Here is a 27795-nt window from a genome sequence, read left to right on the forward strand (position 1 = left end):
GGCAGCTTCACTGGAGAGCCGTCCCTTCCTCTGAATTTTGGTAACATGGTATCTGTTTTTCGTGAGGCCCTTAGACTTACTGAAATGTAGTTTTTGCATGTGGCTAGCCACCCCTCTTGGACCAGGTGCTTTTTCTCGCTCCCACTCTCTGTCACATGATGCCTGAGACACAGTGGGTGTCCAGTGAGAAATGAAGGAGTGAATAAATGAATAACCTACCTCACTTTTGAGGTGGGCGAAACAAGGTCAAGGAAGGGGATCTGTACCATTTATCATAAAAGAGGCCAGTGGTGGAGTCAAAAATCAAACTAGGAGCAGGCAATGTGGTATAACAGAAGAAGCACTGAGCTGCAGAAGTTTATGTTTTAGTTCTTATCTGACGACTGCAGGCAAGACCCACTTCTGCTCTGTGGGCCTTGAACTCCTTATCCATCAGAAAGGGTTACGTTGGATGCGTTGACTTTTAAGCTATCCCCCTGGCCTGACAATTCTGTATTCCGGGAGTCTCGTTCCACACCCTATAGATAGCCTCTTACTGAGAATACTTTTAGTGCTGACGGTATCTTTCATTTCAGAATCTTCCAGCTGCAAGTTGAAGCCCCCGGTGTGTCTGTTATCACACTGGGTTTCTAGAGAGCAGCATGGCCAGCCAACTCAATTCTCTGGACGTGTGGCCTACATGGTGCCCCGAGCTGGTTGAGTGCCCTGATGGCCCTAGGCTGGCACTCCTTTCTGGAGTCACCTCCTGCTAACCACACTCCAGAGCATTCGCAGAATGATGAGTAGTGCTCTAGACCCCAAATGCTCCAGCTGGTCTAGGCTCAGCTCCCGCACTGCCCTCTTTCCTTTTCTATCCAGGATGGCTGTATTTGGAGCCATGTAGACTCTGTTGAGAGTCTATGTGGGACTCCTCTGCTCAGCAGCTTTCCAGAGGCTTCCCCTCACGCCACACCAGCGTTCTCTCTCCCCTATGAGACTGGAAGAATCATGTTGAGTCTGTGCCTTCCAGCTGCTCAGGAGGAACTAATGGGGGAGTCACTTTCTAGGGGAATTGTTAGAGGAGTGGGGAGAGCGTGCAGCTGCCCCCAGTCCTCAGAGTCTGCCCCTGGCACCCTCTTGTCGCAGGAGGGCCCAGAGCGCCCTAGAGCTGATTGTGCAAGAGAGTCCCCAGTCATGGCTCAGAGAGATGACTTTGACTGCTTGCCAGAGCCCCTTTGTTCTCCATTCAGGCAATGATATGATCTAATTCCACATTTCAACATTGGAAAATTAAGAGAAATTAAGTGGCATTAAAATAAATCAGGCTCCTGGAGAACGAGCCGAGGAAAAGGTACAAAAAGCCAGCTAATCACCAGCTTCCCCTTGATAGGTAGGCAACAGGGCAGAGGGATGGCAGCCCTCTCTCTGTGGGTGACCCCAAAAGATAAAGCCCAGCTGGCTTTCTCCGGGGGAATAGGGAGGGGCAGGAGCTGTACGCCCTCAGGCTGCCCTGGGCTTCTCACTGCCTTGACCCAGCCCTGGCAGGGGACGTGTTCTCTTGGTCGGTTCTGAAAGGACGCTCCTTCAGGCTTGGTGGAAGGAGACCTCTGGCAGCCCGAGGACCAAGGTTTGGTTCTGGCTCCATTAGTAATTGGCAGAGAGATCCTTGGCATTGAACTGAGCCACATGGTTTCTTCAGCTATAGGAGCATCCTCACAAAAGGATTACATGAGTCCAGGTGAGTGAGGACAGAGGCCTTTGTAAACTGTTGGCAGGCGGTATTGCTTAAGATTTGTTGAATGAAAGATGCACTCTAAATGTTGCTTCTTATCATGCCACACACTGTAGGGTAAGGCGCTACTGAGGGGGCCAGGGCACAGAGAGGGAATCGTGTTTAGAAACAGCCTCAGGACTGCTGTCCAAACACTGTATGCTCTTCTTCTTTTGGAGGAAGCAAACAGACTGCTCTCTGAGGTCAGTGGCTTTAACCATTTACGTCTCTACCTGCCAGCTTCCCAGGAAGTTTGAAGTCCCCCTCACTGGTGCCTCTTTCCCATATTACTTAATCCTGCAGGGGCTGCATTGATTATGCATGAGTAGTGGGCCAGAGAGTGCTGGTGGGGAGGACTGGGATCACCTTCAGAGAAGACGAGGGGGAAAGCCTCTGAGAAGCTAGCATCTGAGACCTGAATGAAATGAGAAAGTGACTTCTGGGGATCTTTAGGTTAAGGGGAGTCCAAGCAGAGAGAACAGTAAATGCAAAGGTCCTAGGGCAGGTGTGTGCTTGGTATGTTCTAGAAACTTCAGAGAATGCCACCTTAGCTAGAGTGGAGTATGTAGGCAGCAAAACAGAGTGGGGGGCGTGAAGGGCAGTAAGTTAGAAGTTGAAGTCAGTAAGGGGGTGAGGAATTCTGCAGGAAGAGGAGGTTGCCAAGGATGGCAGGGTCTGATTTAGATTTTTAAATCTAAATTTTTGGCTGTCTTGTGGAAAGTAGACTACAAGAGAAGGGGCAAGATTGGTAACTATTGCAGGAGTCCAGGCGAGAGATATAATATTGAATCTCCAGTAGCTAGAACAGGCTGTGACACCTAATTGCCACTCAGTACATTTGAGGACACTTCCGGACAGAAGTGAAACCTACACTAGTAAGTGCTGGGCACCTAGTAAGTGCTCGACAAATACTTTTTTCATGAATCAATGAGCAGAATCGGGCTTTCTTGTAGTCACTCTAGGATTTGAGTTCCTCTCAATATTTTGGATCTTTTAAAAATACTTTTAATTATTCTAGAGAGCATTATTTTGGAGGGGCAGTGTGTTCATGAGTTCATTTTCTTCTCTGGAAAATGCATGCTCCTTTGAGATAGACATGAGGAATCCAACTCCACCGCCTCTGTGATGCTCTCAGCCCGTGCACATAAATCTCCAAACCCTTTGCTCACCTCTAGATACAGATCTGGTGTGCTTTTCTATGCACAGGTCCACGGCAGGGACCAGACCTGCTTCCTGCCCGCATCTCCAGAGCTTACCACAGTCTGGATGATTGAATCAACAGATAGCTATCCCGCTGACTAGAGTGGGGAGCATTTTCCTGCTCTGGTTGAATTCCAGGCCTTCCTGTGCTCTTCCCGGAGAGCCCAGAACCCTCACTGGCCTCATTTGTTATAGGGTATGTCCCTTACGTGAAACATGTATCTAAGTTAAGCGGGTTTTGTGGATTCCTTGCCTTTGGGCCTGGAGATCCCCGACGCAGGAGGAACTTTGCGGGGCCAGTGGGAGAGCCAAAGTGTCTGATGCGGTTTGGTCCTTGCTGTGCCTCTTCATTCTTCTTTCACCGTCCTCCCCTGTTTTCAGTTGGTCTCCACTGATGCTACTTCCAAAAGAGCTCACAAATCCACACCTTCGAGTGCAGGCCCACTCTCACTGTGTCTGTCCCGGTTCTGGTCCCGGCACACTCAGATGCCGGGAGAGCCTCTGAACCCATCTTCCTGCCTCCGGTCTTGCCCTGCTCTCCTTCACTCACCTAGCTTCCCCATGGTCGTCCTGCGAGGTCTCCTATCCAAAGGAAAAATATCAGTCTTCTCCCTCCCATGATTAAACCACTGCCAGGGGCTCCCAGTTGCCCCCAGAATAATGCTCTAAGTCCTTGGCTGGAGTATACGAGGCCTTTTACGAACTATTCCTCACTTACCTCTGCAGCTTCTGCCCAGTGCCCTGTCCTTCAGCCATGCTGCTCCCCCTTCTTGAAGCAGACACTGATCGTTCAGGCTGCCATGCTTGTGAGCATAGGCTTTCTGTTATTTGTCTGAGAGGCACTGACTTCCCCCCGGTGAACTCCTGTTCATTCTTCAAATCCTACATGGCCTGGTTCATGGAGCCGGCCCTGACGATTGCAGACAGTGGGAGGCCTGCCTTCCTCTGTGCGCTCTTGGCACATCACACACGCTTCCGCATCTAGTACTTGTTTTGTTGTAATTATTTGGTTTTCTGTCACTGTTCTCCAGTGAAGTGGATGCTCCTCAGAGGGGATTATTTTTTGTTCATACTACCCAAACTTGAAAAACCTTGCTCACAGCATCCCTGACAGATGGGATGCTCCATTTGAACACTGCCAAGCGTGGGAGAAATCACTGGATATTATGCCTTCTACGTTTACCCATTTATTCAATGTATCCATTCAGTAAACATATACTGAGTAACTACTATATGCCAGGCACTGAGGTAGACACTGGGCATACAGAAATACCAAACAGATACAAATTCCTACCCTCTAGGAACTTTTAATTGTTTTTTTTTTTTGAGTGTGCAAAAAAATGAAGCAGGTACAAATCAGAGTAACTTCCTCACCATAATTCTGTGAACGTCAACCTGTGACTGGGTTTCATTCAAATGCAGGCATGCATGCATGAATGAACACATGAACGAACAGACTAAGAGACCATAAGGAAAAGTGTGGACAAGTCAACCTAAGCTCTCGTCACTAGAAGGGAAAATAACTAGAAACCTGTCCTGCTGAAAAATGGATGGGTAGCATCATTTTCCTATGAAAATAAGGGAACTCTGGATCTTTTACATTTCCTTAGTAAAAGTATAAACCAAGCAGACAGCAGGTTTAGGGAGAGACAAAGGGAAAATCTACTTGCATGTGTAGGCATATCCTTGGCAAGGTATGAAAGCGAGAGTCCAGGAGCGTGGGATATTTGTCCAGTATGTGGTCCTAGCTCCATTCCTGCCTCCAGCTTGGGGGATGACTTAGCGGCAGCTGTAGATTTGGTAGTGGGAGAGGCAGAACGTAAGTGGGCAAAGCTTCTCCTCTTCCTATCTCTCTGGCCCACTCTCATTGTTTGTGACTCCCTAGATCTGTCAGGGACTTGCAGAGGCCAAAACATCCTCTGGCTTCCACAGAGTCTGGTAAACCTTACAGTCATAGAATCAATGAGCCTTTGAGTTCATAGAATTTTAGAGGCAGAGAGGATATCAGAGGTCAGGTTGAACCTCTTGGCCCTATCAAGAGAGTTTCACTGAGTGTGACCACTTGTCCTAAAAAATAAAAATAAAAAAAAAAATAAAGTCACCCAATGCTGAATTGAGATCCCTCAGAGAGTTTCCATAAGGGTGTAGAAGACGGACATGTGAACATATAAGCCCAGGTCAGCGTAAAGTGCTTCAGTGGTGGTCAGAGGGTTAGAGGAACAGGAGAGTGAATGAGGCATTTTGAAGGTGGAGGAAGAGGGCATTGTCAGGGGAGGCTTTCCAAAGGAAGTAGAGGTTTCTGGGGCCCTAGGTTCTCGACGTAAGTGTTCCAGATTCCTTCCCTACTCTTCCACCTGCCCGTTCATCCCTTGAGGTTGGGAGAGCAGATTTTGGGCAGTTGACATACCAAATTTCATAGCCCAGCTGTGCTCTTTGCTCATCTAGTGGCCTTTGGGTGGGTTATTAATCTTTGAACCCAAGTCCCCTCATTTCTAACACAGACAATAATATTTGTCTCATTGTGGGGTGCTTAGGTATTAAATAGCGGCCATAAAAGTGCTGAATGCAATGCCGGCCAGAGAGTAGGTATTGATGAATAGATATGATTATTGTTTTTGTTGTCATTTTAAAAATGGTTTATATAAAGCCCAAGGAGACTAAGGCTGCCGCTCCCCTACATAAGAACGGTAAAATGCCATATCACGTACCACTGCAAGATTCTCTATATTATAAAGCCATGCTGCACATGCAGGGGCTGCCCACAGGGCTTGAAGCAACTGTGCAGGGACCAACCCAAGAGCTTAGAGCAGCACCAGGAAAAGATAGGACTTCCTGTGACGTCACTGTAATCAGTGATTCCTGTAATTACTAATTTGTCTCTATCCCTTATCAGAAGATAAACTCTGTCAGGTTGAGGATGTGGCGTAGCTCATTCATGGCCGTACTCCCAACCACTAGCACAGCGCTTGGCCCGGGATGGGCATCCAAAGAGCAGTTGTTTAAAAAATGGATTTGATCCAATGTGCGTTTGGCAACTCCAGAAGGTAGACTCTCCTTGGCTTTTTCTTGGGCCCCATTTTCCTACCATCGTCCCTTAACGTACCCTCTTCTGCTCAGAGGGCTCCGTGGGAGTCTGAATTCCGTGCCTGTTTCTCACACTGCTCTGGGCCAAGTTAACTTGAATGTGTCCCTTCAGTTCCTTGTCTTTGGAGAGACAGGCCTGCCTGCAAATCAGAGCATCTTTGTCTCAAAGGACCGATGGAGATCATCCAACCCGACATGAGTTTTCTGGACGAGGAATCCAATCCCCTGAGAGGTTCATGGACCCTTTAAATTCTTACAGCTCGTGAAACAAGTTCTTACCTCCTGCTTTCAAATTTGGGGCTCTCTCACTGCCCCAGGCTGTCTCGGAGTACGGAGAGCAGCCAAGCCGGTGATGAGAACTGCACACCCAGACAGGCTCACCCTGTCCTTCCTGGACCCTTGCTCAAAGGGGGCCCCGAGCCCTGGGCACGTACGAAGCCAGTGGTTGACACCAGATGCCCCAGAGTCGGGCTGCCAGTACTCAAATGCTTCGCTTTCTACTTACTGCGATTTCAGGCAAATTACTTACTCTTTATGAGTTCAAATGAGCTTATCTGTAAAACAGAGCATGATAATAATAGCACCTCCTTCATTCACTATCAAGATGCAAAGAGATAATGATGTACAAAATCCAGCATCATTATGTTTTCCTCCTTGGATGCAAGTTCCTGTTGTGACAGTCAAACCACCTAAGCGGCTGAGGTCACCTCTTTCCGACTCTAGAGAGTGAGAGCACTTGTGCGTCTGGGGAGCACTGCCACAGGGAGGGCTCAGCACGGACTCTCATCCCTCTAGGGAAGTGCAGGAGAAGATGCCGGGCTCTTGCACTCCGCTGACACGTGGCATCTGGGGCAGCCTGGCTGCACTTGAAACTTGAATGTAAATTGGCTGTGACGCCTGAGCAGGGGCCCAGATTTAGAAGCAGAGCAGGACAACTCTACCCAGGCTGGAGACAGGCCTGGAGCAGTGTTCCCATTGGAGAAAGGGGAGGGCGTAGCAGGAGGGAGAATTTGCTCAGTCTGGCCTGGTGGCACTGTTTTATTAATGATCTGGAAGAGCAGAGGAACAGTGACTTTAATTAAATTTGCCAGTGATATTAAAAGATGTCAGGAGCCACTGCTGAGGACACAGACACCTTGCAGATGGCCCTGGGGGTGTTTGGAAAATAATCCAGGAAAGAGATGAGAAGCCGTGGGCTGAGCTGCAGCATTGGTTCAGGGAGGAGGAACGTGATATGGGGACTGAGGGTCACCATATACAGCAATACCCCAGGCCCATCCTCTTTATCTGTACCTGTTCTGTTTCCAGTAGGAGTCTAACTGATCTTCCTGCTCCGGTCCTGTTCCTCTTACAGCCATCTTAAACCCTTTAGCCAAATGGGTTTTTCTGAAGTACAGATCAGACCATGTCATTCTCCTGTTTAAAAAAGACTAACTTTGGCTTTTCACTGCCCTTTGGATGAAATCCATCTTCTTAGCCTGGCATATAAGACTTGCCATGAATGGAGTCCTCCCTACATGTCCAGTCTTGTGGACACTCACCTTTGTGCCTCCTGCCTCACACTGAATTCCTTGTAATCCCAAGCACACAGCAGGCTTTTCCATGTCTCCATGTCTTTGCCTGGGCTATCCTCTTTGACTCAAAGGTCTGTCTTCCTTCCTTTCCCCTCCCTTTCCTTCCCTTCCCTTCCCCTCTCCTCCCATCTCCCTCCCTCCCTCCTTTCATCCCTCCCACCTACCTTCCTTCCTACCTTCCTTCCTTCCTTCCTTCCTTCCTTCTTCTTCTTGACTAAAGTTCATTCATGCTTGAAGACTCATTTCAAGGATCACTTCCTTCAGAACTCCCTGAATTCCCAAGCTGGCTCAGTGCCCTCCTCATGTTCCCACAGCATTCTGCGTGTACCTTCACTTCCTATAGTAAAAGTGCCTATCCGTGCAGCTATCCACCCCTGCTGGATTGTACTGTTGAGGGCAAAGCCTGTGTCTTACTTTTCATTTTGCCCATCGATGTCTAGTGCCTAGCCTGGCAAACCATTGGCTTTTGCGAATTTTGTCAAACTGAACTGATGGGAAGGAGAATATTCAGGTGGGAGACTGCATCAGGCAGCCAGGACACCCCAGTAAGCCTGGAGACTAGGCAGCTCTACCAAATGGTTAGTCTCTCCTGTCAGGGTGGATGGGTTAGTCAGATTGCTTCTAAATCAACAGGAAGCTGGAAGCTGACAGGGGGCCATGGACATTCTACAATAAAGTGGGACATCTTAGTAAAATAGAGTGGTTAAAACCATAAATTTTGTATCATCTGCGTGTGAGTTCTGGCTCTCCTACTTCCTAGCTTTATACTTTGATTAAATGACTTAATTAAGACTTAGTTTCCCAAAATGCAAAACAGGAATAAAAATAGTACTAATGTCATAAGATCGTTATGAAAATTAAGTGAGGAAGTATTTAGTGTTGTGCATACATTAAGCACTTATATGTGTTAGTGACTGTTATTTTTTTTTAAATGTTTTATTTATTTATTCATGAGAGTCAGAGAGAGAGAGAGAGAGAGGCAGAGGCAGAGGGAGAAGCAGGCTCCCCGCCCAGCAGGGAGCCCGATGCGGGACTCGATCCCAGGACCCTGGGATCATGACCTGAGCCGAAGGCAGACGCTTAACCATCTGAGCCACCCAGGCGCCCTGTTAGTGACTATTACTAATATCTTCATTATTTGGGGTGGTATTGGGGTTCTCAAGCTGAGTCACATCCCTGAGTATGCCTTAGGGCTGATTAAGAACTGCAGAAGATCATGTGGGTCTCTAAGGAGCTGGGGTAGATACCCAGTAGGTTGGGATCTGCCTCAGTTGTGTCTGGGGCTGGGGTAACAGCACAGAAAAGTGACCATTGGCTGGGTCATCAGCAGTGTCCACTCTCCCCCTAACATCTCCGTTAGAAACCATTGCCTGGCAGGGCCAGAAGGACACCTGGGAATTCAAAGGCCATTTTCCACCTTCAATTCCAAGAACTTAGGCACTTCCTAGCCACCTTCCTCCCTTGTTTTCTTTCCTCTTTTCCTTCAGTTCAGTTGTTTTCTCTGTGTCTTTCTAAAGTGGCCCCCGATTCTGACCACACGACAGCATATTCCCCACAAAAACCTGTTGTCACAGGTGTCTGCAAGACCTAGGAGAGCAAAGACCACGATCTTCCTAATTCTTCTGCTGGGTAAGATAAGTGAGTGTCCTTGTCTTCTGTTGATCAGGACAACTCTACTACCTACATGTTCCATGTCCGTTGACTTCAGAAAGCCAGCCCTCTCCCCTAACCTGTGGGTAGCGCACCCCCTTCAGGTTGGCTGTCCCACGCAGCTGCCACCTCCTGTCACCATGTTGGCTCTTGATCAAAGAGCTGCTCCAGCTGTGCCCACCTTCTGTCTCCTACTGCTTGGGGCTTATCAGAATCCACAAAATGGAGGGTTTTCAGAGGTCAAGGCAAGGTGCCAAGATCCTTCTCTGTCCACATTTCTCTGGAATGGGTGAGTGCCAAACCTGTGAAGGGGGGCGGGGTTCTCTGTGTACATCACAGATTGTGAGAGACTTTTCAACCTTTGAACATGGATACTGAAGAGCTTCAGCTGCCCCACTCTTCTGCCTTCAACCTCATGACCTCTTCTTTTCTGAGTGAGGTCAAAGCGCCGAGCACCTACTGTGATGACCCCCAGTACTTGGACTAAGGGGAATATGGGCCTCAGCACTTGGCTGCTGCTCTGGGGAATGTGAAACCAAGTTAATCCGTGGAGCTCTTTGGAAGGGAGGGCTTCATGCTTACAGTAGGCACCAGGGTGTACCGTGTCCTGAAGGGAATTTCTCTTTGAGTACAAGCCTTGGGGATTTCAAGAAGTCATACATAGCCTCTAAAATCTAGGCAGGACTTGTCTGTGAGATCTATTTTTTTCTGAAGCAAATGGCTGTAATTCGGATCATAAAGTGGCTTTAACGAAGGCTGATGTCTGAGTGTATTGGTCATAACAATGCCATAACAATGCCATAGACCGGGTAGCTTAAACAATAGAAATTTATTTTCTCACGGTTCTGGAGGCTGGAATGTCCGAGATCAAGGTGCTGGCCAATTCATTTTCTGGTGAGAGCTCTCTTCCTCGCTTGCCAATGGCCACTTTCTCACCATGTGGTGGGGAGAGAGTGCCTTCTCTCTTCCTCTTCTTATAAAACCATCAATCCTATCAGAGTAGGACCCACTCTTATACCCTCATTTAACTTTAATTATCTCCTAAAAGCCCTATCTCCCAATATAGTCACACCGGGGCCTAAGTGTTCAACATATGAATTGGGGGGAGGGGACACAATTCAGTTGATAGTACTGAAGAAGCTTCCTTAGTAGCTAACTTTATTTATTCCAAAAACATACATTTACCGAGCACTTACTAATACTACTTCGGATACCACAATAAACAGAATAAACAGTCTTTGCCTTGATTTCATTCATAGTTTAATGGTTGAGCTAGACATTAATTATATAATCCCACAAATAAACATGTAATTTCAAAGTTTTAAAAATGCCATGAGGGAAAATTAGAGTGTGATGAGAGGACATAACAGAGAAAAGTTGACCATCTTAATGAGTGAGGTTAATTTTTTCTGGGACAGTGACACTTAAGCTGAGATCTAAAGCATTGTTAAGAGAGTGGGTACCAATACCAAAGAGTCATTTCAGGCATACGTGGATGGTGTCATGTGCAAAGGTCCTGAGGTGGAAAATAACTTGATTATTTCCAGGGCCTGATATGAAGGCCATTGTTGCTGAAATGTGGTAAGAGGGAGAGGGGCAGAAGATAAAAGGAGAGAGGAGGACAAAGGTAGCTTATATGCAACTTTGTAGGTCACGGTAAAGAGTCTTTATATTAAGAATAAGAGGAATTGGGGCACCTGGGTGGCTCAGTTCGTTAAGCATCTGCCTTCGGCTCGGGTCATGATCCCAGGGTCCTGGGATGAGCCCCACATAGCTTCGGGCTCCTTGTTCAGCGGGGAGCCTGCTTCTCCCTCTCCCTCTGCCTGCCCCTCCACCTGCTTGTACTCTTTCTGTGCCAAATAAATACATAAAATATTAAAAAAAAAAGAATAAGAGGAATCTACTGAAGGGCTTTAAATAAGGAAGTGATAGTGTAGGTTTGGGGTTTTTGGAAAAGATGACTGTTGCTGTATAAGGAAATGGAGCGGGGAAGGGCAAGCATTGGAGTGGGGAGTTCAGTGAAGAGGTCACCGCTGTAGATTCATGAAGTGAGGTGTAACTGCGGCTTTGACAGTGCTGGTAGAGGTGGGGGGAGAGTCCAGGCGTCGGTGCTGGATAGACAAGGGACAGGAGCCCGAGGAAGGCCTGCAGGTGAACACTCGCTGCCGAGCATGAGTAACCTAGTGGATGGAGGTGCCATTTTCTGAGATGGGAAGCAGTGGAGACAGGGGACAGGACCTGGAACCCTGTAAGGTGCTGTACGGATGAAATTGGCGTTCTTCTGTTACTGAAGGTACCCCACCGGCTTGTAGCAGAGTTGGAAAATGGGCAAATAGCTTTTTGTTTTTCAAAGCTATGGCATGGTTATTTGCATTCTCATTGCATCTGAATGAGGCAGTGAGTGGAAAGTTGAATCCATAGCTTCTGCTGAATTTCTTCCCATTCTCCTGAATTCATGCTCACCTCTTCATGGTTCAAGGCCAGCAGATGGGGCTGCATTTCACCCCCAAATCTTGTCTACAGTTAAAAAAAATGTATTCGAGAGCCACTTGCATGTTTTATTAATAGTGATTTCTATCACTTGGCTCTTTCAGCGTCTGGGTTTGGAATTTGAGTGGCTGGCTGATTTTCATCTCCCTGGAACTGAATGTCTCAATTGTCCCGTAAGCAAGTTTTGCTGGAGGGCTAAGGCGGCCATGGACTGGGGCTGGAGCACAGCTTATAGGGGCCTCAGTTTAGCAATCCTGCAGGTAGCATCCACTACACTGTCCACCTTCTTGATTTCCCTAGAAATGTCAGAATTACAGCTTGCCTGTAGAAGTTTTGCATTTGGGGAAGGAGTTTTTCCCAGGTGGGCGCCATTGCATGCAGAGCAATGTGTTCTATTTCGGGGCAGTAGCCCATGAGAAAAGTTCAACTCCCATCTGTACTCTTGCACGTGTATGTGCAGAATTCTTGCGTATGAAAACAGTGGGGGTAAAGAAGCCTGAAAACCCTAGAAACACTACAAGGGATGAAGATCCAAGTCATGCTTGGCTTATTTTCTGTTGATTCTTGAGAACTCTCACAGACAACAGCGGGGTTTGGAGACAGGACTGGAAGGGTATCACTTATGTTTTCATTACCAATATTCCCAGCTTTTTAAAGCCATTCTTCAGCTGAGTCTCCACCAGATGGTCCTGCGGACAAAGCCGCTATTTGTGCCTCCCACTGACATCTTTTTTTCCAAGTGAGAGACTGCCCCATGTGTTAGTGCAATATGTCGCTCAAGGTGCAACATCAATTTGTATTGGTGGGAACCTGCCATTTGCTGTCCCCCTTTTTCTCATGCCTTTCCCTGCCTCTCTGATCTTTTCTAGGTCTCTGGCCTGTCAGGAGGACCATTGGTGCTACAGTGGAAGCCAGCGGCTAAATCTCGTGTATGGCGTGGTTAAGGTTGCAGCCTCTCACCTCTGCCTTCCTCCATTTTGGGCTGATTACTTTTGTGCTCTTCCTGAATGGTCTTCGGGCAGAGGCTGGTGGCTCAGGGGAGGTGCCCAGCACAGGGCAGAACAATGAGTCCTGTTCAGAGTCATCGGACTGCAAGGAGGGTGTCATCCTACCAATTTGGTATCCAGAGAACCCTTCCCTCGGGGACAAGATTGCCAGGGTCATTGTCTATTTTGTGGCCCTGATATACATGTTCCTTGGGGTGTCCATCATTGCTGACCGCTTTATGGCATCTATTGAAGTCATTACTTCTCAAGAGAGAGAGGTGACTATCAAAAAGCCCAATGGAGAGACCAGCACAACGACAATTCGGATCTGGAACGAAACTGTCTCCAACCTGACCCTGATGGCTTTGGGTTCCTCTGCTCCTGAGATCCTTCTCTCTTTAATTGAGGTGTGTGGTCATGGGTTCATTGCTGGCGATCTGGGACCTTCTACCATTGTAGGTAGTGCAGCCTTTAACATGTTCATCATCATTGGCATCTGTGTCTATGTGATCCCCGATGGAGAGACTCGCAAGATCAAGCACCTACGAGTCTTCCTCATCACTGCTGCTTGGAGCATCTTTGCTTACATCTGGCTCTATATGATCCTGGCAGTCTTCTCCCCTGGTGTGGTTCAGGTTTGGGAAGGCCTTCTCACTCTCTCCTTCTTTCCAGTGTGTGTCCTTCTGGCCTGGGTGGCAGATAGGCGACTGCTCTTTTACAAATACATGCACAAAAAGTACCGCACAGACAAACACCGAGGAATTATCATAGAGACAGAGGGCGACCACCCCAAAGGCATTGAGATGGATGGGAAAATGATGAATTCCCACTTCCTGGATGGGAACCTGGTGCCCCTGGAAGGGAAAGAAGTAGATGAGTCCCGCAGGGAGATGATCCGGATTCTCAAGGATCTGAAGCAAAAACACCCAGAGAAGGACTTAGATCAACTAGTAGAGATGGCCAATTACTACGCTCTTTCCCATCAACAGAAGAGTCGTGCCTTCTACCGGATCCAGGCTACCCGTATGATGACCGGCGCAGGCAATATCCTGAAGAAGCATGCAGCAGAACAAGCCAAAAAGGCCTCCAGCATAAACGAGGTGCACACCAATGAGCCTGAGGACTTTGTCTCGAAGGTCTTTTTTGACCCGTGCTCTTACCAGTGCCTGGAGAACTGCGGGGCTGTACTCCTGACGGTGGTGAGGAAAGGGGGGGACATGTCCAAGACCGTGTATGTGGACTACAAAACAGAGGATGGTTCTGCCAATGCAGGGGCTGACTATGAGTTCACAGAGGGCACTGTGGTTCTGAAGCCAGGAGAGACCCAGAAGGAGTTCTCGGTGGGCATCATCGATGATGACATTTTTGAGGAGGACGAACACTTCTTTGTGAGGCTGAGCAACGTCCGCATAGAGGAGGGGCAGCCAGAAGAGGGGATGCCTCCAATAGTACTCAATAATCTTCCATTGCCTCGGGCCATCCTGGTATCCCCTTATGTGGCCACAGTCACCATCTTGGATGATGACCATGCAGGCATCTTCACTTTTGAATGTGACACTATTCATGTCAGCGAGAGTATTGGTGTCCTGGAGGTCAAGGTTCTGCGGACATCAGGTGCCCGGGGCACAGTAATCGTCCCCTTTAGGACAGTAGAGGGGACAGCCAAGGGTGGTGGTGAGGATTTTGAAGACGCATACGGGGAGCTGGAGTTCAAGAATGATGAAACAGTGTAAGTAACCTTTCCATATTCTATCCCCCTTCATCCCTTGCCATCTCTTTCTGTCCTTACAATTCTTCCTCATACCCCGTTAATGTCAAACTTGGGTCCCCGCCCAGGTGTACAGGATCAGCAGGCACCCCTGGCAGGTTCCACTTCCAAACCTCCCTTCCGTTTTCTCACTTTAAATGGTCTCTGGGCAGGGAATCCTGTGGCAGGATCTAAGGGCACAGAACATTCCGTCCACTGGAACTCAAAATGATGGCCGGTGGAGGTGTGGAGTGGCAGAAGTTTTGATGTCAGATTTTGGAGAATTCTTGTGCCTAAGCAGGGACTAGGAGACTGGTTGGGTCTCTCCTTCCTCCTCTCCTCGTGCCAAAGGCTCATATGAGCCTCGAGGCTGATCCTTTCCATCCTGAGGTAGTGCCAGCCCAATCAGGGGAACCTCGGGGAAGAAAGTGGCATTGGCTTTTTCTCCCCTGGGGCCATATTGCGGTTGTAATTTATAACCAGAATTCAGGCATCTCTCCTTCAATTTGGAAACTGCATGCTTGGTTGAAACTTGGCAATCTCTGTAAATGCCTGTAGGCTCTTTTATGGTATGAGACTTGCCCAGGCTAGGTGAGATGAGTCAGTGTAGCTTGGGTACTGGAGGCATCTTGCAGAAGCAGAACTCCCAGAGCAGTGGCCACCTGTCTTTGGTCCCACGTGTGAGCTCCAAAATCTGGCTCCTCTTAGAAATTGTGGGAGAAAATACATCTTCGTTATGGTCATCTCTTTTCACGGTCTAGAATTTTCCTAGAATACTTCTCAGGTTAGTGGCCCATTTAGCCCTTCAGACATGGTGGGTATTGCACTTCCATGACCTTGATCACTGTAAGGGCTCTCCCCATTGAACCTTCTTGTACTAGGTGTTCTGGGGTTTGTTTTGGTTTGTTTTGGTTTGGTTTTTCTCAGATGGATAGCTTTGAAGAAGAAACAGAATGACTTTCCCCAGGATTTGCAGCTTATGGGAGGCCAGACTTTCCAGGGTGGCCAAGGAGGGGGAAACTTGTCTCTGAATTCCTGCTCATGTCCACAAGCAAAAAGCAGTAGCAGGAGGGGGAAAGAAGGACAAAAGGGGCATCTAGGAAGGGGGGATGCCAGACTGCTCCAAGACCCTCCTAAGAACACTTTGAGTGGGAAATGAAAACGTACATGTAGGAGAGTGAAGGACAGAGCGTACGGAGAGGGGAGCCCATAGGACCGAGGGAGAGGGATCACAGAAGCGCTTCCTCCAGGCCCAGGCAAGGCACGGGGCTCCAAAGGAGTTGGATGGTGCTGTCCACAGAGCTGAGTGAGCCACCCAGAGGACTAGGCTCTTGTGCTCCCTCAATCCCTCCCTAATAATGTGACTCTGGGCGAGACTTTCGGTCTCCGCTCGAGAACTAAACTATCTCATCCGCAAAGTGGGAACAACCATACTTTCCTTGCCTAGAGGTAGGGCCGGATCTTTTTGCAGTTGCTCCCCGCTCTCGGATTTTCTGAACCGTAGACATGGGCACTCAGCCGTAGGTCTTATTTGCACTAGCCGAAGATGGAACAAGGATATTGTCTCCTGAAGTGAAATAGCCATTGACATAGTGATTTATTAGAGCTCTGTTTAGTCATTTCGCTGGGAGGGATAATCATTAGTTAGCCCAGGTAAAAACCTGTGTCTCCTAGAGAATACTGTCCATTTCTATGTGCTCTGGAGAGAGGGTTTATACATACAAAGGAAGAACAGGCCCTCGTTGGGAAGACAAACTCCGTGCAACTTCTCATGTTTATGGCAACGTCAGTATGTAAGAGGTTATTACTGGGCGTTAAATGACATCAGGACTACAACATTGGCTATGATTTGGCAGACTAGTGGTTTCTCCAATTCAGTACTACCAAAGGCACTGAAGAGTCATTTTGGACAGATCAGAGGCTTGGCACCCAATTTCTTTGTCCCATTAACAATCAATTGTGCACTTTAGATCTCTGAGTATGACTAACCCTTCCTCAAACCTATTTGTGTTTTCAGCTTGAATAATATCTTGGTGTAAATGGGCTTATGAATGATCACTTCTGATACTGGTTTTAAATGTAGCGCAAGCTCCACACGTTTGCGATTTGGGTCCAGCTATTCCAGGGTTTGGGGAACAAGCTATGTTGCCAACTCTTCCTTCGCGTTATATTTTAGACTTCAGTAGACTTGAGACTACCTTTTTGGTTTTCTTCATCACAGAAGAATGAGTCCATAACCTGCTAGTAGTCTGTCTTCACATCATAGCCCTACCCTTGAGACTTTAGATTTTAATTTTACAATGAGAGGCAGTGTGATGTAGCAGAAAAAGCATGGGCTGTAAGTACTCTGGGTTAAGATTCTGGCTGTAGTCTGATTTAACCAGGTAGTCAGGGGAGATTTTATTAATTTATGAGATTATTTCCTCATTAGTAGAGTAGGGATAATAATATTTCTCTTGCAAGGCTGTCATGATGATTCAAGATACTGTATGCAGTGTTGTTCGTATATGGTATGTGCTTAGTAAATGAGGCCATTAATAACAATATCAATGAATTAACAATATTCTTCAGAAGACACTGTTGAGGTGATTGGGTTACTTGGATCTCTATGTGACCCTAATTAATAAACATGCTAGTTTTGGGGTTACCATGAAGATTTCTAATCCAAACTCCTAAAATATGAGAGCCAGAAAAGACCTTAGAATATCTTTTAGAGGGCGCCTGGGTGGCTCAGTTGGTTAAGCGACTGCCTTCGGCTCAGGTCATGATCCTGGAGTCCCGGGATCGAGTCCCGCATCGGGCTCCCTGCCCGGCAGGGAGCCTGCTTCTCCCTCTGACCCTCCTCCCTCTCATGCTCTCTGTCTCTCATTCTCTCTCTCTCAAATAAATAAATAAAATCTTTAAAAAAAAATTAAAAAAAAGAATATCTTTTAGAGGAGTGTTTCTCGAATTTTAACGTGCTTCTGAACCATCCAGGAAGCTTGCTGAAATGCAGACTACAATTCAAAAGGTCAAGAGTAGGGCCCAAGATTCTGGATTTCTAACAAGCTCCTGATGCTGTTGGTCCCAGCTTAGAGTTGAAATGCTCTAAAACTCTTGGCCAAACCATGAGGCCTGGGGAGGAAAGTGGCTTTTCAAATGACTTGCTTAACTGAATCAAGAAGGCTTGCTTTCCAGTTCTAGCTTGCGACTCCAACTGAGCTAGAATCCAGCTCCAATGCTGAGAGCTTGCTCGTTGTAGCCCCAACCTGGAAACTGAAATTGAAACCCTCAGGGCACCTACATGGAAGCCGGGTGAGGCTCCTGGAGCAGTTCCACCTTCCAATCCTTCCCTCTCTGTGTAACTTGCTTTGCCTGCCAAGCCCGGGAGCCTTGACAGTGTTGCCCTCAATATACTCTTCTCAAAACCGATTCAGGTTGAAGCCAAGCCTATGCTCTGCCAATATTATTGGGCTGTGAATTCACTCGTTTGGTTTTATGCTTTCCTTCTTCAAAGATGTCCTTTAGCACCACGGTAGGATAGAAAACCATGAACTTTGAAGTCTGACAAACAGATGTGAATCTGTCACTCACCAACTGGGTAACTTGAACAAGTCATTTCACCTGTCCAAACCCCAGATATTCTCTTGGAATGGCAGGAATAGTGATATCTCTCCTGCAGGAGCATAAGTACTACATACAAATATGAAGAAAATGCACCTTCGCAAGGTGCCTGCTCATCGAAGGTGCTCAGTCACTCAACAAACATTTGTTTTGTTTTGTTTTGTTTTTTAAAGATTTTATTTATTTATTTGAGAGAGAGAGAATGAGATAGAGCACGAGAGGGGGGAGGGTCAGAGGGAGAAGCAGGCTCCCCGCCGAGCAGGGAGCCCGATGCGGGACTCGATCCCGGGACTCCAGGATCATGACCTGAGCCGAAGGCAGTCGCTTAACCAACTGAGCCACCCAGGCGCCCCTCAACAAACATTTGTTAAATGTCTGCTACATACCAGATACATTACTAGGGACTGGAGATAAATACATGAATAGGACAGGATGGCATTTCAGCTCTCTGCTGTGTGTGTGACACCACTGAAGTTTCTAAAGCAACCTTCACTGAGGACATAGTAGTGAAGCAGACGGAACGGGGGTGGGTACATGATGCCCTTAATCCCACATTACAATAAACGCTTGACATTTGAGAGAGATCCTATTGACATCATGATCTAGAAGAATACCCACCTTTGTGACTACCACTACAGTACATCCTTAGAATTATGGCCTTTGAGCCTCCTGCAAACAGTAGCAAAACCTCGTGGAGATACACAGGCATGCTGTCGGCACATTAATCTCACTCACTAAACCCGTGTCTGCTCCGTGTCCCAGGCTCACGGCGTGTTTCTGCAAAATAACAGAATATTGCAGTTCATGGACCTTTGGGGTCTCTGAGAATAGTCAGAATCATGGATGTCAAATAGGCAAAGGCCAAGATCTACTATAATTAAATGTCATAGGCCTCCTTCGAAGGAGAGCGGAGTATTAGCTGTGTCTCATGTTAAAGCCCGAAAGTATCTGACCTCCCACTTTTATAAATTATGAAGCTGAGATTCAGAGAGGGAAAGTGACTTGTCCAATATCACACAGCAGCTAGATAGGATAGAAAGTTAGAGCTGGTGAGGTCTTTTTAGAGCCTACTGATTTGATGTCTCCCCCTCCCAGTTTGGACTTTCTTATTTTTATCCATTGGAACAATATTAACTTCGGAAAGCATATAGAAATTCTCAGGTGAAAGATGCTTGGGAAGTACAAATCCAACAGTATCACGTGACTAATATCTTAGAATAATAACATATTATGGACTATTTTTAATCTCTTGGTTCACCTTGAGACTGTTCAGGAAGAAAAATATCGAGTCCATAGAAATTTAAAAAAAAACAAAACTATCTTCGCGATCTCTTCCTGAGAAAAGGTGTAACAAGCATAGATGGGATATCTTTTAGGCAGTGCTGGTAAATTGTAGACAAGACCTTGTTCCATGAAATAATGACATTCTTTCAAAATTCTGCAGGCCATTCTCTTCCAGGTGTGCTTTCTCTGTAAGGTTTTCACCCCAGGGAATCTTTCCATCAAAATATGGAGTGCTCCAGGACACAATTTGCACCTTCTCCAATTTAACTAAAACACAGTAGGCCTTTTCTTTTTCTTTGGCTCAGCTGGGTGTTCGGATAGTCTCTTCCCTTGCCATCAGGGAGATTATTTGCCCCTAGAATGCCCTTCTTGTGCTTGAGAAAAGTCACATGCTGCAAGGTTAGTGAGGGTAGTAGGGTGGAGGTCACAATCATGCTCCCTCAGGTGGCATGCCTCCCTTTCGCTTTCCTTCTGCCTTCAGTCCCTGACTTCCAGTAACGAGATCTCTCTCCAGCTTTAGGTAAATAGTCAGTTACCAGGACCCATGGCTTCGTGGAACTCACAGCGGAGCTATGTACGTGGCTCAGAGGGGTCCTGACGGCAGGAATCCATAGCTAAGCCAGTTGTGGAATGGAGTACCTAACAGAACAATGGAACATTTCAGATAGGGTTGCTCAACTCTAGTGCTTTCCCTTCTGGGCCCACAGGAGTGATGAAAGGCTATGTGGCCTTCTTAGCAGAAGCTTTGGATGTTGTGCCCGGGAAGGACCTACATCCTATTCATTTTTTTCATTGTAATTACTGAAATGGTCAAAGATGATGTCAAAGAAGGTCATATTCCAATTCTGGGATCCATAAAGCACCCCAAGTCTACTTAAACTTGACATGTTTCCAAAAATCTGCACAAGTCCAGAGCCTTCCTGGTTCATTTGTTTTAGGGGCTGAGGTGCAGTATCTCTTGGCAACCTTGGATCGGTCAGCATTCCTTCTGCCCAACTTGATCGGAGCTCCTATGCAGAAGAGCCACCAGTGTGCCCACCCCTGCTCTTCTCACGCTGGCTTGCCCTCCGGCTGGAGACAGCTCAGTGGTGCAGGGTTGGAGAGTCCACCAGGGAGAACGTTAGGTTGGTTTGAGGAGAAAGGAGCATTGGGATTAAAGATGATCACATGACTGGCCAGTCAGGAAATGAAGCAGTCTTATCCTCAAAGGCTTTCCTTCTTGGAGAGGAGCTAGTTGGGCTTCGGGCAATAATAATAAAGGGACACTGATGGAGATTCTGCCACAAGCCTTGCTTATTTGTTTTGATTCTTCTGGTTCTTTAAGTCAAAGTTTCCTTGTTCGTTCACAAGAATGATAGAAAGGGACAAAGCCAGGTGGATGAGTGGGGAGGACTTTCTTTTCCGGCCTTTCATCAACTTCTCAGGTGTGTCTGGGTGGTACATGAGCACTAATTTCTTCTCTGCCCTGGGCTGTGACGCCGTCAGTTCCATGAGGAAGGTGGTAGAGTTTAGAGTTACGGCTTTCTGCTCAATTGAGATCTTGTTTTCTTGTTTTTTAAGAGAGAAACCAAGTTGTGCTTCCAGAAACAATAGAAAACCCTGGCATAGAGTCAGTCATATATAACGGACAGTTGGAGGGAGAGAACTCCTTGATCTGCAAATAGAGCAAAATCCCCATATTTCAATTCTGCACAAGTCCAGAAGCATTTTGCAGGAATCAAACGCTTTGAGGGTTTTGCTAAATGACCACGAAGGAAAGCACTAGGTAAACATTCTCAGGTGGCATGATAGTTACCATTCATAGGAATTATATTCCAATCCCTGCCACCTACCAGGTACCCAAGTAGGAAATTACCTAGATACACAGAAATGAAGACAAAGTTGAAGGTGGAACTTATTCTTTATGGAGAAATTTATTTTTCTGAAAAAGGAATCACCTCTAGGTATGTGTCTACATTTGAATTTAGCTATGGATGTGGCACCATCCTGACCCCCCTCCAGCTAAGAGTTGGCGTGCATGGACATAACCTGGTTAACCTGTCCCTGCGTGACCCCAGTCCAGTTACCACTTGGTGGTTGGGGTTCACGACCCAGTTACATATGATACAGACAATGCTCTATTGTGAGTTCTTTAGTTGGTGCTTTCAAAATAGGACATCTTGATAATAACTCAATACTCAGAAGATGGGTGCAAAACAAATTATGGACTATAGATGACTAATACTGCTTCTTCCCCCTAGTAGTCCATCTCTTTCCGGAGCCATTGGCCTTGATTTTTCTATCTTTGGGTGTTGCCTTGTGAGGCCCAGATGATTTCTCTTTGTGAACCCCATTACGGCCTGACCCTCTCTGTCTGAGCCGTGGTGATCTGGGGGTGTGCTCGCTGCCATCGCTGGGGCTAACCATGGCCCTGGCTGCAAATCTCCATATGTGTTTGCCTTCTGTCCCCGCTCACACCTTACTTTCTGTTTGAATACTCGTTTTCTCACACTCACTGTCTCTTCTAAATGTCCTGAGCTGCAGCTTTTCTTACTCTACTCTGCACACTCCAGGCGCTGTCGCCACAAGAGCTGTGGTTTCCACCCTCGCCACACTCAGTGCCTTCCTCTCTGCCTCCCTGAGTCCGTGTCCTCATATATTCTTATCCTGGTGCCTGCATCCTTTTCCCTCACACTGCTGGCATCTCTACTGGGGTTGCCTTGTGTCTCCGGTCTGATCTATGACTTCTTCGAGTGATCAAGAACCAGCTAGGAGTATCCCTTAAGCAAGCCCGTCATTTGGACAGAGAGAATGAACTTCACGATAATCCCCAGAAAACTGATGTCCCCCAGGAAGCAAACCACTCATGGTGGTGCTCTTTCCCCCTTCACCACAAAGGTTGTATTGTAGGGATCAGCACTGACCAGAAGTGGTAGCAGAACGCTGTCAGGTGAGGGAGCCCTCGGGACCACCCTCTCTTTCTGATGCTCTCCCCGCTGGCCCACGTAGTCTCTGTCTCCGGAGTCTCTGCTTCTCTTCGTGGCCTTCTCCCTTATTGTTTCCAGCTTGCAGCGAGACCTCACAGACCAACTGTTTGAGTTCATGGCTCCTCTTTCCATTTAGCTCCCAGCTCCTCCCTGGAAAGATCTTCTACCTCAAATTCTCAAGAGAGGGAGTTTTATGGTTCCATTTCCACCCCTCCCCCCCAACGTTGGCCATGTCAAAGTCCACCGGCCAGATAGGTCTTGGTTGCCCTGAGTCAAGCCAAGCCAAGATCCCCTTACCCCAACAGTTAATCTGCCAGAACCAGATGGTGGGGTGGAAAAATGAGGTTGCCACGAGGATTCTGTGGGAAGCTACCTAAGCAGTGTGTCTATCCGTGGTGGCAGTGTCACCGAGAAGAAAGCATCAGCTGAGACAGTCATCTGTCACCTCCAAACTGGCCTCCAGAAGGTCTGCAGAGGGAGCACTGTGGTCAGTGCTGGGGCCGTAGGCTGGAGAAGGGGAGAAATAGCCTCCTCTGGAGGCCCCAGCCCGACCCAGTTCATCCAGCTGACCACAGACCCAGCAGCCGAGGTTAAACTGGCCTCTGCCCAGGTCAGCAGAAAACATTCGATGCTCGGTGGCACAAATCTCAAGGCTACCAGGGTCATTTCTCCCCCCCCCCCCGCCCCCCACCTCCTGGTCTGTCCTCTCCAGGAGACTAGCATCAGAAGACGAGCCGCTGTCATTTTCGACTGTGCTATTTGAGTACTGAGTCACTTTCAAAGCCTCCTCCTGGGTTTGGGTTTCCAGACTGGCCTGTGTTCCAGACCAGGACAGAAAGCTTTCCTCCCTCCCATGCTCGCCAGGAACAGAGTGAGAGCCTTTCCTTCGCCACCCCTCCCCTGTTGGCCTTAGCCGGAGCCAGCAGGCACCCCCCCGCTTTGTCTTCGGAGCTGTAACTTGATGGGCTTCCAGGAGCTCCCCGGAAGCCAGAGTATTCCTGTCTCCAGGTGGCACAGTGTGTGACTCTGTCAGCAGCCTGTGTCCCTGGGCTCAGGGCGAGGTGTAAGATAGGACTCCTCTCATGTCAGCTGCAGTCAGTTCATAGTGGCTGCCCACAGGGCCATCTTGGAAAGGACTTTTAGGCTGGTATCTGGGCTCACCGTGGCTACGGGAAGGAACATACCTGCCACCTCTAGTCCTGGGAACTATCATGGAAGGAACTTTATGGGATAAAGAAACTCAGAGTCTCCATTTCAGTGAAGTGCATAGCGTGAAGTTGCCACTCTAACACGGGGCCAATCCTAACGGGAAGAAACTTCTTGAATCACCCTCTTTATCCTACATAACGCAGAACTTTCTTCTGTTCCCTGGATGAACCCATAAGTTCCCGTTGGACACATGCAGCGGATGATTTCCTTGTCAGACTGGAATCTTCCAGAGCCCCTGCTAAGCTAGTGGGTTTTATAAGCTAGATCAGTGGTTCCCAGCCAGCATCCTTTCACAGGCCATTTTAATTATCTGCCCCTCCTCATGGAACCCATGTTTTAGAAGATCCGCTAAAAATTAGATTTTCATTTTTTTCATAAAACATAGCAAAAGATAACTCGTGTTACTACAATGAGTTAATCTAATTCTAGCCAAAGCAAAGAGGAATGACATTTTAATTAGCCCATGTGTCTATCCACTGCAGCTGTTGGAGGGCATCTAGGAGCAGGGCTTAGAGAGAGCAGGAGGAGCTCCAGCCTGTGGGCCTGTGAGAGCCTCGATCAGCGAGGCCGGAAGCTGCCGGAGCGTGCAAGCAGGACGCGGGGGTCCGTCCCTAGACACTGTTAGGCTCGTCCTGTGAGCTGACACAATGAGAAGAGACCCAGTCCTTGTCCTCACGAAGTTCCCAGTCTGACAGGAAGAGAAGTGTCTTGGAAGAGTTGCGTATGTGGAGTTTAAGAAACAAAACGAATGAGCAAAGGGGGAAAAAAAGAGAGAGAGAGGGAGAGAGGTAAACCAAGAAACAGACTCTTAACTACAGAGAACAAAGTGAGGGCTACCAGAGGGGAGAAGGGCAGGGGGGTGGGGATTAAGGAGTGTTCTTGTGGTGATGAGCGCTGGGTGTTGTACGGAAGTGTTGAATCACTGTATTGTGCACCTGAAACCAATATTCCCCTGAATGTTAACTAACTAGAATTTAAATAAAAACTTAAAGAAAGAGTTGCTGCAGGAGAGGGGGCCTCTTCCGGCCGTGGCCGCACAGAGGTATTGCCACCCGCCTTTGCTGGGATTCAGTTAGGAAGCTTTAGGGGTGACCTCCTCCTGCAGTCACCGCAGAAGGACTTGTGGAGAAGAATGGCTAATTGGCTTGGCTTGTGGGGCACCCACAGATAAAAGTACAGGTTGTCCTCAGGAGTAAATGGTACCCAGACAGGCCCTGTCCTCAGACCAGAGCAGCGCCTGGTTCTTCCCCATGCCTATCACCCCTCGTAGAGACACCAAAAAATGTCTGTTGAATGAATGAATGAGTGAATGAGTGAATGAATGAATGAACAGAGTGAATTCCTGGCGTGTCCTCTGTCTCTGTAGCACTTCCAGTTTGCAGCAAGCCTGGGGGGGCAGGGGACTGGAACACACCTCTCAGGCATGAAGACTAGGGATGTCCCGCCCCCCAGGCATGCCTCCTCTCCTCTCCCAGTTTCAGTGAGATCCATGGGGCCCTCTGAGCTCGGGCATCCCTGAACTTCTCCACAGCCTGACCCCTCCCTGGCACTGCTCCTCAGAGAGTCTGTTCCTGGGCTGCTCAGCTACCTCTGAGCACGGGCTGTCTTTCAAGCTCAGGAGACACCCTGTAATTCAATTAGGAGTTCCCTCCAGGGAGCATGTAATTATGTCCTATCTGGGCCTTAATGACAGCCCCCTGTCACCGCGTAGGGAGCTGCCCTGCTCAGCTGCCCAAAACCTTTCACTGGGAGGGAACTAATCTACTTAGCCCAGATTGGATGCAGTTCTGCACAGTACTTCCCCGAAGGCCTTAGAAAGAGTCCCCACCAGCAGAAAGGAGGGAACCTGAGGGTTTACCCCACCCTGTTCGGCTCTTTGCATTGAGCCCCCCTGCCCAGGATTGTTCTTGGCTGAGTGGAAGGCTGAGAACCTCATTCTCCTCTCATGGTCAGAGCCCCTAAGTGTCCCTCAGCCCTCCTAGGGGTTAGAAGGGGAGAGGAAAGGAGATTGAAGGCATTTGCCTGTTTTCCATGTTAGCTTGTGGGGGCTGGTGTTAGGTCAACTGAGTTACCTGGTATTTTGCCTGGATGATTCAAATGTTGCATTTTGTGGGGGAGGATACCTGCTGTTTTGAGCTGTGGGAGAATTGCCTTAGCTCTGTGGGTGACTTTTCTTTGCTCCTTTGGGCTCGATTTCTGTGAAATGTTATAGATGGGGAAGCGCCTCAGTCTGATGTGGACAATGCTCAGGGTGGTCTCACCTTTCTATCTCCTGCCTGCATCTTGAGCCCTCCTCTTAAGGAACCCAAATCTTTTCCTTGCCATTACATGGGCTCTGCCAAAAATGCCATTGGCTACCTTTACTGGGTTGAAAAGAGTCCATCCACCCAGATTCATGTCCACCTAGAACCTCAGAATGTGACCTCATACTCAGTTAGGGTGGGCCCCAGCTCCTATGACTGGCATCCTTATAAGAAGGCCATGTGACAACAGAGACAAAGTTGCAGAGGGATGCAGCTACAAGCCAGGGGGTGCCAAGGATTGCCGGCAAACGCCAGAAGCTGGGAGAGAAGCATGGAATAGTTTCTCCCTCAGAACCTCCGAGGAAGGAATCAACCCTGCTTACTTTGAGTTCAGACTCCTAGCTTTCAGACCTGTGAAAGAACAAATTTTTATTGATCGAAGTCTCCAAGTTTGTGGTAATTTGTTATAGCAGCTGCAGGAAGCTAATACCCAAGCCCTGCATAATGCCTACTCTAGACTTCAGTGAGTGAGGGACCTCACGCTCACTGTCAAAGGATAGGTGCACCAACAGTGGGGTTAACTGTCCTCAGGACGCTGACCCATAGCTCCCCAGGGCAGAGGAGGCCAGAGCTCATTTAACAGCTTTTTTTTTTTTTTAAAGATTTTATTTATTTATTTGACAGAGAGATAGCACAAGTAGGCAGAGTGGCAGGCAGAGGGAGAGGGAGAAGCAAGCTCTCCCCGCTGAGCAGAGAGCTGGACGCGGGTCTTGATCCCAGGACCCCAGGATCATGACCTGAGCTGAAGGCAGCTGCTTAACCAACTGAGCCATCCAGGTGCCCCCTAACAGCTTTGTTATATATGGACTGTCATTGTTAACCCTTCAGATTCCTGTTTGCAAATTATATGAGGGTCCAGAAAAAAAAAATGGCCACTTTCTCTAAGCCATTTACCCAAATCAGGTTAGTTCCTTTATTACAGCTATTCTAATGGCCTCCTCTTTTGTCTTCCAGTCTCCTTGGTCCTGGGGTATTGGTAGTTCTTGGTAATTGCCCAGAGGCTCCAGCTGATGCTGCATGAACTACATGCCCATTTCTCCCTTTCCATCCTTCCAATGGCTAAACTCTGGGCCACTGACAACAGTGCCCCACTGTGTGGTTAAGAGTCTGCCATCTCATGACTGGGAGGCAACAGAAGGGCCTGTTCTCCAGATCCTCTCTCCCCTCGGTGTTCCCTGGTGTCTTGCAGCTGGCCCTGAGATGCAGATGTGCTACCTTCTTCCTTCTGTAAAATGAGGCAGGCCTGGCTGGGACATGACAGCCTGAGAGCAAGAGAGCCATGCCTATCTGTGATGAAAGGAGGACAGCCCTCACAGGTGAGTAGGGGGCGTGCTGGATGAGCATCAGGGAGCTGGAGGACAGAATTTTGCTTGATTGCCAAGGAGATTGCCAATGACAGAAGTGTGAGAGCAACAATGTGGGTAGAAGCCCATATACACATGAGAGGGTAATAGAGCAGGGTGATTAAGTGCATCCACCAGGTGTCACACAGACCACGTTGGGAGTCCCTGCTTGCCTACTTACTGGTGATGTGAGCTAGGGCTAGTTACCTAACCTTTCCCTTCACTTCACTCATATGTATAATGTGGATAATAATAGTACCTCCCTCATAGGGTTGGTGTGAGGATTAAAAACGACTGTCAAACATTTAACACGGAGCCTAGTCTAAATCGCTCATCAGGCATATTGTGCTAGTTATTAGTTAAGTAATGAATAGAATCGCGGCTGTGTCGCCGCTCTTCTGACCTATGTGGGCAAGCATTTTGCTTAGGTTTCCCCATCAGTGATTATATTCCTTCTCTGAGGCGAAGGTGAGCTTTTAGGAAGACAGTTGATCTAAAGATAGAAAGCCAAAGAGTCTTGTCTAGAGGAAGGTGGAGGGAAATATCATTATCCGGGCTTTCTTTGACGATGTCAGGGAACATGACAGGCTGCTCTCCAAGGAGACA

The 27795-nt window shown here is 47.9% G+C and overlaps 1 protein-coding gene across 7 annotated transcripts in view; it reads left to right on the forward strand.

Moving 5' to 3' along the window:
* Positions 1 to 27795, forward strand: part of SLC8A3 (solute carrier family 8 member A3) — a 132041-nt gene that overhangs the window by 1559 nt on the left and 102687 nt on the right. For all 7 annotated transcript variants that reach the window (XM_081830322.1, XM_081830324.1, XM_006734471.3 and 4 more), the window contains exon 2: positions 12618 to 14463. In XM_081830322.1, the coding sequence (XP_081686448.1) occupies positions 12680 to 14463 (1784 nt within the window). In that variant the 5' untranslated portion in view covers positions 12618 to 12679. The remainder of the gene's footprint in view (positions 1 to 12617; positions 14464 to 27795) is intronic.

The sequence above is a fragment of the Leptonychotes weddellii genome, chromosome 9, assembly GCF_054177405.1.
Source record: "Leptonychotes weddellii isolate Sample4059 chromosome 9, ASM5417740v2, whole genome shotgun sequence".
In the NCBI taxonomy this organism is placed as follows: domain Eukaryota; kingdom Metazoa; phylum Chordata; class Mammalia; order Carnivora; family Phocidae; genus Leptonychotes; species Leptonychotes weddellii.